This window comes from Oryzias melastigma, linkage group LG13 (genome assembly GCF_002922805.2).
Source record: "Oryzias melastigma strain HK-1 linkage group LG13, ASM292280v2, whole genome shotgun sequence".
NCBI classification, from domain to species: domain Eukaryota; kingdom Metazoa; phylum Chordata; class Actinopteri; order Beloniformes; family Adrianichthyidae; genus Oryzias; species Oryzias melastigma.
Genome location: NC_050524.1, coordinates 8,078,542 through 8,088,068, shown reverse-complemented (window position 1 = coordinate 8,088,068; position 9,527 = coordinate 8,078,542). Strand labels below are relative to the sequence as shown.

Here is a 9,527-nt window from a genome sequence, read left to right as displayed (position 1 = left end):
CTCGGCACAGCATGCGCGCACCACAGTTTCTTGGGTTTCTTGAAGGGAGAAGTCAGTACATCGTTAATCAAGTCTGTCTCTCACAGCACTTGTTTCGCTCAGTCCCAGGGCTGGAGGGAGGAGAAAAGAAGGTGAAAGAGAGAGAAAGTGTCCTGGATCTGACCCTCCACTCCAGTACTGATTTTATCTTTACAGCCAGCAGCACTGTACCTGTAGATAAAATATAGATACACTCACTGGCCACTTTATTAGACACACCTGTCCAGCTGCTCGTTAGAGCAAATTTCTAATCAGCCAATCACAGGGCAGCAGCTTAAGGCATTTAGGCATGTAGACGATGGCTATGTCTGAATTACTATATAATCCTCTATATAGTTTTTGTAGTGCTGTGCGAATGTACAATTCCAAAATCGAGAGCAAAAAAAACAGTGTGCATCAATGCTCACTACATTAGCGAATATAGACCACAATGCATTGCAGTCGGCCATTTTTGTGAAAAAAAATGTGTTTAACTGTATTTTTTAACAAACTATTCACTTTTTAATCATTATAACACAGTGTGGTGATAAATAGATAAATGTTTATATTGATTAGATATTCACTTTGTGAAATTGGTGAGATCATATTTAGAAAAGAATAGTAGTGAGCATGGTGTCCGAATTGCTTTTAAAATCCAGGGCACTAGATAGTTTTTAGGTAGTTGGGGTTAGGGTGGTAATTGGAACATAGCCATGGTCAAGATGATCTACTGCAGTTCAACTGAGCGTCAGAATGGGAAAGAAAGATGAATTAATTGACTTTGAACGTAGGTTGTTGGTGGTTTGCGTATTTCCGAAATTACTGGGATTTTTACCCACAACCATCTCTAGGGTTTACAGAGAATGGTCAGATAAAGAGAAAATATCCCTGTTGATGTCAGAGGTCAGAGGAGAATGTCCAGACTGGTTCCAGTTGATAGAAGGGCAACAATAAATCAAATATCCACTGGTTACAACTGAGGTCTGCAGAAGAGCATCTCTGAACGCACAACACGTCCAACCTTGAGGCAGATGGACTACAGCAGCAGAAAATTGCATAGGGTACCATTCCTGCCAGCTAAGAACGGGAAACTGAAGCTACACTTCCATTTGGAGGTTAGGGTCAGAATTTGGCGTCAACATTATCAAAGGATGGATCCATCCTGCCTTGTATCAAGGGTTCTGGCTGGTAGTGTGATGGTGTGGAGGATATTTTCTTGGCACACTTTGGGCCCTTTAGTACCAATTAAGCATCATTACAGTGCCACAGCCTACCTGAGTATCATTGCTGACCATGTCTATCCGTTAATGACCACAGTGTAAACTACAGGCATGAAGCCCAATGAGGCAAATTGAATTTGTGATATTGGGCTATATAAATAAAATTGAATTGAATTGAATTGAATTGTACCGTCTTCTGATGCTACTTTCAACCGCATGAGGTACCATGTCATTAAGCTGGAATCATCTCAGACTGGTTTCTTGAACATGATAATGAGTTCTATAGACTCTACAGTCACCAGATCTCAACCCAATAGATCACCTTTGGGATGTGGTGGAATGGGAGATTGGCATCATCCCTGCGGGATGCTATCATGTCAATATGGACCAAACTCTCTGAGGAATGTTTCCAGTACCTTGTTGAATCTATCCCACCAAGGATTAAGGCAGTATTGAGGGCAAAAATGGAGTCCAACCAAGGTGTACCCAATGCAGTGGCCGGTTGGTGTATATATAGATAATCACATGTAATATTACAGGAGCTTTTTGCAGTAGGTGTCCCCGTTTTTTTACTCCCCAAAAAGACTAAGCTTGTCATGCAGTATTTGTTTAGATTCTTCCTCTGGTTTTTAATTAAATGTGTTGCCTCCCCGAGGAGACTTGCGGGAGAGAAAGTGAGCAGTGAGATTCCTGTATGCAGGGAAGCATTCATATGAACATGCTCTGGTATTGTCAGTGAAGTGCACTCAGGGCTAGCCTTGCCTCTTCTCACAGTGTCAATTAGGGAGGGATTTGAATGGACTGAAGTGGAGCCTCCAGTGAGGTGTGTGTTGCGGAAAAGGAGAGACAGATCGAGGGGGGCGGGCATTCATGGGGAGAAGCCGAGACAGACGGACAGGAAGAAAGTGAAGGAAGGAGAGACAAAGGCTCAGAGCAGCAGAGCTGGGAGCTTATTTATAGATTCACATGTGTGCACGAATGAATCTCTCTGTTCCTTGGCTGCTGGGGCCTCACGCTGGGTTTCGTCCTCGGCATGACTGATTGATATGACTCATTTACTGGCTGCAGAAGGCTGTTAGGACCAACAGACTGTGAAAAATTAAGATATCCTAATGAGAAGACCAGATAAGGCGCGCGGCACAAGTTTGGATGATTCGATCTGATTATGACCATAAAATGCTGTCACTCCTAATGGATAATGTTACAAAAGCCCTCTAATTTAACAAGCACCCTTTCCCTCCAGCTACAATAGATTGAGATGTAATTGAGGCGATTAGAGGAGGATGAGGGCCTCCGTGCTCGCCGCTCCATCCCTCCGCTTCTCTCAGCCGGTCAACTTGAAGGAACTCGGAGTCATTTGTCTCCATTTTTTGTTGGTTTTCCGCTGTTTGTTTTAATTGAATGAGAATATCAGTCTTCTGAGTGTTCTATTTATTCTTCTTTGTTTTTTTTTTTGTTTTGTTTTTTTTTAGGGAAGGGAACAGAAAATCAATTTCTTGTTCTGTCCATCACAGCAGAAACACTCCAATGATCTTTTGAGCTATTTTAAAAGCATTTCCAGTGTCATTTTTAGGCAAAATTTAAAAAAAAAAGTCACTTTCTAGGACATAGTTTCTGTAGAGCAGCAGGGCTTCCTTAGAAATTTGCTTCCGAGTTGTGGGCGGGACTGTTTGTGCAGAGTAAGCCCGCCCCCTTCCCATCATCCATCTGTTTACGTGCTCTCCCTCTAGTTTACAGCCTTTCTCAACGCCTTCCTAACATTATTAGTGCAGCAATCAGTAGCTGCGTGTACATATGGTCTTTTATTTGATCAAAGATCAGAGTAGAATTAAGAAAGTAATTAAAAAATTGTGTACATGGGCCGGAAAAACTATCCGATTATAAACACATTTACATACACTTGATGTTTGATTAGAATAAATCATTTTTACATGCGCAGAAGTATCTAAAATACCGGAAACTGACGTAAAAGACGAGCAATTCTGCAGCTTTGAGCGAGATGATCTTCTGAGCGTGCTTTAATTATTATTAATAATTATTTAATGTGACGGTTTGCACATAATTTTCTACAATCAGAATAAATTGTTTACATGCACCACAATCGGATCAACAATCAGCAAACCCACCTCTATCAGAAGGAAATTTTGATCACAATGAGTCTGATCGGGTCAGAGTATTCTGATTGGCATGTTTATATGTTGCATTTTTGTTCTGATCAGGCTTTTATTCCGATTACTTGTGTCCATATGAACACAGCTAGTGTTGCTTTTTTCAAGTAGACTTATCACAATAGAGCAGGGAGCTTGTAGGTTGTAGTAGTTTTTGTGTCACACTTACAAGCTTTTTCCAACAGACTTTTTGCATCTATAAAAGAAAAAATACTCAGAAATGTAATTTTAAGCTCAATTGTCTTTTATATATGTCTACAGTCATTAGACAAATTTCACAGGAACATGTTGAAAACACAAATATCATCACAGTGGTTCTTCATATTAATAAATTCCTGCTGGGCTTATTCACAGAAACAAGGCAGAAGCCTCATCGCCAGCCTTTTAAAGAATGCCCACTCTTTGACCCGCTCTGCCTGTGTCACGGCCCGCTTGCCTGCTTCGCCAGCAACAACATCACAGTTTCCCTCAGCCTAATTGCGCTTTGAGGCCACCTCTGCGTGGTGTTAACTGACAGCACCGTATTTTTCCGTGAGGCTTTTTGCAGAAAAGCTGTGAGGTGACCTGAAGAGTGCCTTTCAGCGAAGTGAAGCCCACTGCCGAAAGTTCATTAAACTGTGAAAATGTAACGACATGAGGATCCTGATCCGTGGGATTGAACAGTCTGCGCTTTTGATTTTTTTATTTTTTTTTTGCCGGGAGGACCCCTCTGTCTGTGCGACAATAGGACGTCCCTATAGCAACCAAAAACTCAAGTGGACGTGCTTGCAAAGACTGGAGAGGCAGGGTTGTCGGGTCAGCCGCAAAATGTAAAACAAGAGCTTTAAACTAAACTCATCCCTGCCATTAAGCCCTCGCGAGCAGCGTGTGATGGTAGCAGAGAGGCTCTCGAATCAGTCACAGCATGTCAGCGGCAGCCAAATGACCTCATCCTGCACTTGCAAGATTTTTTTTATTTTATTTTATTTTATTTCTGGCTCTGTCTAATTAATCTGGCCACTCTGGTTGGCTCCTGACAGCAGCCTTGTAAAGTAAGATTTGTGCACTGCTCATTATCATTGATGAAGTGGAGTGTCAGCGGTGCCAGGAAGCTCGGCTGGCCGGGGCTAATGCGGGTGAGCCGGTGGTGGAGAAGTCGTCAACCCATTCACTCCTTTCTCTGCTCCGACAGTCCCACTCCTAGATTAATTGCTCCCAGACCACTTCTGCGGTTGAATTGAATTGTAATGATTCATAAGGAAGTGTAAAATGTTGCTGTGCTGATTGTGCGTGAGTGTGGAGACGGTCAGGATGATCTCGGGGGCATTCTCGCAGTTTCACTTGTTTAGTTTGATAATGGGACTGGTGGTAAATTAAAAAAAAGTTTGGAGAGGGTTTATTATTTCTAACTGCTCTTGCGTTCATGTTTGAATAGGTGAATACTATAATTGTTAAATCTTTTTATAGCTAGTTTCATTTGTATATTGAGTTTATTATAAGATTTTAATGGTGCGATCAGTTCAAAACATCTCATTTTCTTTATTTATCCTTGGAGAGTTTTCTGTGTTTTTGTGAATTACCTGAAAATATTTCCAGGAGATGTGAATTTTATCATTTTTGTTTTAATTTTTAGATCACTCATAATGTGACAGTTAAAAAAAATGTTGTGCATGTTAACAGGATTCTTGCCTTATAAAGCAATGTTTATACATCCAATCCAGCAAATTTAAACAAAATTTAGAAGGTACCCAAAAACTAAACCAGCTTTTTTCTTTTTTTTTTTTTTACTGTATACATGAAGCTTTAAAAGTGGTGTCTGATTCTTACCACATTTTTGCCAATTTAACATAAACTTGTTTTGTTCATGACATTAGACTCAGAGACCGCCTGTGTGCTGCCCCCTACCGGTTGAAACGAGTTAGTACAGTTGAATTTTGTTATTGGTCATCTGGTGGAAGTCCCACGACATTTCAGAAGCTTCACACATTGGCTATATTAGTACGAACTGGATATCATGCGTTGCGGTCCCCCATAGGAAATGCATTACCATCGGCCCTCACGGAATCGGGCCAGAGCTTTCGCCATCACTTCCTGATACGTCCACCCCCTCGACAGCGATTAGTCCGAGTCACGCTGAGTCACAATTTTCAAAGAACTGTTTTTGCCATTCAACAGTCAGCTTTTCAGGCTTGTTCGAAGGCCACACCCCTCCCACTAAAGTGGCTCAGGGAAATCTGTCAAGGAATCTGATTGGTCAGTTTATAACTCGCAACAAAAAAAAAAAATTCTTAAAAAAGCAAAAATAGGATTAGAAGGAATGGTCTTAGAAGGAAGCATCAGAGCAAGAAATGTTATTCTGACATAAAATGACTGAGAAATTACTATTTCTCAATCTTTGGTACTTTGGTCTTCTTGCAACCCGCGTGTACTTCCTATTTGGAACACGAGAGGGGAGGGGCTGTTCAGTCCAGTTCCTACTTATACAGTCAACTGTTTCACGTCATTATGCTCTCCAGCTCCAGTAGAAAGCCCCGCCCATCTGTGATTCTGTAATGGTTGGTTGTTATCATGTTAGCTTTAGCATGGCTCGTAGGTGTTTTGCCTATGATTGTAAAAGATTTACTGGCTTACACAACTTTCTAGTAGACTTCAAAGTTGGGCAACAGTGGTTTAGTGCAATTGGCATTGAAGCCAGCAAACTCCGTCCTGGTGATGATATTTGCAATGATGGGATTGTTTGCTTAATACGTTAGCCTTTATTAGCTTATGATGCTAGCGTCATTTTACCACTCTCAAACATGGGTCCCCTTTGGTCTGGACCATGGGTGCCTGACTCTGGAGAGGGCGGAGAAGAAAAAAAAAAATCCTAAAACCTCAATATAGAAGACGCACTACGTTACCTCAAGCTAACCTCACTGTCAATCACATATCCAAACCACACCACCCCTGTATTTTTCAAATCTGGACTGAGAGTGCAATCAGTCTCCGACTGTCCTGTTCTGTTACCTTTTTCTGTAAACCAGTTTTTATGTGTAATTTTAGTACTAAAAAGTTAATTTCTGTAATTACAAAAAAATTCCCTATCTAAGATAAAAATATGTAGGTAAACGCTTCACGTTTAGTCTTATTTATCACCTCTATATGTAACTTTAGTCCAAACGTGTCAGTGAAGTTACATTTAGGAAAAAGGCAAAATTCTTTCTGTAGATTTTTTTGCTGACTGACATTTGAGCTGCAACAAAAGTTTTAAACAAAATGAATACATAAATTAGGATGTTTTGACATAAATGTTAAAAGAAAATGCTCAGTTCTACAGCTTATTTAACTCTCTTTTTCCCCCAGAGTTTGTTGGTTTTTTCATGTTTGTTTAAATAGGTTTGGATGACTGTCAGGCCAGATCCAGCCCTCTTTCTGATTCCTGATATGCTTGTTTTTGTGGAGGCGGTCATGTGTATTATGTCTTTTATTAGTTTTATAATTTGCAGACACATTTATTAAAATGTAACAATTTTCAAACTATGAAGTTTGAAAAAATATAATGATTTTTCTGCCTCTAATTTATTCTGGAAAACCAAAGTTTGCATCAGTTTGGACATAAATGTGCAATGCTTATGAACAGTAAGATCTGCAATGTTTTCCAATCAGAGTTTTTTTTTTCTCTAACTCTAAACTCCACTGTGATGGGTCACTTCACGATGCACAATGGTTTCCATCAGGACTCCACATCACATTGTTGCCCTCATTGTTAGGAGAGAGTGTGCATGCAGTTTGCATCAAAAAGGCATTACCCTTCAGCTTGGGCATAGTTTTGCATGTGGGGTGCTTTCCCGTTCTTTTGTGTCCTGCAGCCACATATAAAAGGCATTCGTCCAAAGCATGTTTTATGAAGTCCTATGAAGCCGCTGCTTTTGGAAGAGACTTTTTTACCCATTTCAATGTGCGAGGGTCTTTAATTCCATTATATCATCCAGAAGAATCCTGGAGGCATCTCCTTAAGTTCTAAAAACTGTTCACTGTAGTTGTTGACTTTTTTGCGCAATTAATTATTAACAGCAAAATATATAGTTTTAATTCCATTATAAAGCTATTATTAAGAAAAAAACCTTATGTAAAGTAGTATCTGTATATTAAAAGTATGAATATTATGTTAAAGTATAATATTTTGACATTTTTGTTTTTACTTTTTGGTCTAAACAAATACCTAACATCTTTTTTCTTCATCATATGTTCCATTTAAAACTTAAAGTGACTTGGCAGCTGGATTCAAATCCAGAATTGATCAACTCTTGATAAGCCTGAGCCTCTTAAACACAACCCCTGATGGATTAATGGCTAAAGTGCTTCGGATCAGACGGCTTTCATCTCCAACGCGAAGATCTCGTTCATGTAGATGACGAGCCCTCCCGCGGAGGTGGTTTTGGTGGCGACTGTAGCCACACAAGGCAAAGAGGGTCGAGGAAGATTGAGTGTAAAAAGATGGTGATGTATGGAGTTGGATAGCCTCTATTTAGGTGGACCAGCCAGTTCATCTCAGACATATTGATCGGCACAATTTACTCTCTTTACTCAGAGGATTATGGCTCTTTGGAGTAATATAAAGGTTTCCTGACATGTCAGTCAGCTGTCAGTGCCAATTCCACTGAGCAGGCTTCAGCATGTCACTGAAATAGCTTTCCCAACTCTCCCTCCAGTCAGACTCGCTGCATGTCTATTACCAAGGATTCTTGGAGGACATAAACAGTTTGTTTGTTCTCATTTCTGTTTATAAAATTATCTCTCACCAACTGCAGCTTTGTGATTGTTTTTTTTTTTTTTTTAGCTGCTTAAGTTCCTCTTAACGACAGGGGCTTTATTGCAGCTCTGCGGACGGTGTGCTTCAAATCTGTGCTTAGGTGACCTCCTGTCTCCATCTGACCTCTGGAAATGACTTCATTGGCAGAAGGTGTGCATGTAGGTAGGGCAGCGCAGTGGCATTGATTCCACGGTTGTATTTATTGTTGAATCCCTCTGTTTGGATGAGAGGTTCTGACCTTGCCCATCTCAGGTTGGGGGGAGTTGATGCCTTACTACCCATGGGCTGTAGTGCTGTTATTAAAAACTCCATTACCACCATTCAAAGGTAGACATAACTCACACAGCGGATATAGACATGTCAAAACCGAGATTGATCTTGGAAGTGTAACCCAGAAGAAGGCTTAGAAAGGGTGGAAAAACCACCAGAACGGAGATACTGAGCTGAAAGCATCAGTCAAGAGCCTGAATGGATCTCTCTGCCAAACATCTATCATGCCCTTTTCCAATAACCCCTCTGTCGCTGCGTAGATCCTGAAGGAGTTTAAGGATGAAGACTGGAACATGGGCAATATTGTCTTCACTCTGACCAACAGGCGATATGGAGAGAAGTGCATTGCCTATGCAGAAAGCCACGATCAGGTATGAGTTTCTACGTTATCTCTCTCTTCACAGCAGCAGAGCGTCTGAGATTTCTCGATTATGAAACTTGAACCTTCTCAGGCTCTGGTCGGTGACAAAACTCTGGCCTTCTGGTTGATGGACAAGGAAATGTACACCAACATGAGCACCTTGATTCCCATGTCCCCCATCATCGACCGCGGGATCCAGCTGCACAAGATGATCCGCCTGCTCACTCATGGTCTCGGGGGAGAAGGCTACCTCAACTTTATCGGTGAGTTGTGATTGTTAGCGGTTTACTCAGGAAAAAAGTGAAACATTGGATCACCAAAATTTCTGTTCTGTCTCGCATTCACATTGACTTTTGTGGCAAAGTTGGTCATATTTTATTGATGATTTCACAATTCAGTCCAACTTCATTTTTGAGATCTTTAACCCTGTTAAGTACAACAAAGAACCGATGGAACTAATATTTTTGGAATGAAGATGTTTTTAAATCTTTGATAAAATCCACAAAAACTGTTGCACTGACCTTTTTCTTGTGAGACACAGCAAGTATTGATTGTGGTATTTGGGGTTAATTTGGTATTTTTTTTGCTTAGAACAATAATACAAACATGTAGACAGAAGTTTCCAGGAAAAACTAACTGTATTTGCCCACTGTCTCAAGTTTGAAACATACATTTTAAAAAAATGGTGTAACTGTATTATATCAAATCACTTATCTACA

General features: G+C 40.5%; 1 protein-coding gene across 1 annotated transcript in view; it reads left to right on the top strand.

Moving 5' to 3' along the window:
- The window catches only part of gbe1b (glucan (1,4-alpha-), branching enzyme 1b), a 149,694-nt gene that overhangs the window by 65,390 nt on the left and 74,777 nt on the right, over positions 1–9,527 (top strand). Inside the window, exons 11-12 of the mRNA XM_024277525.2 lie at positions 8,708–8,818; positions 8,900–9,071. Coding sequence (XP_024133293.1) covers positions 8,708–8,818; positions 8,900–9,071 — 283 coding nt within the window. The remainder of the gene's footprint in view (positions 1–8,707; positions 8,819–8,899; positions 9,072–9,527) is intronic.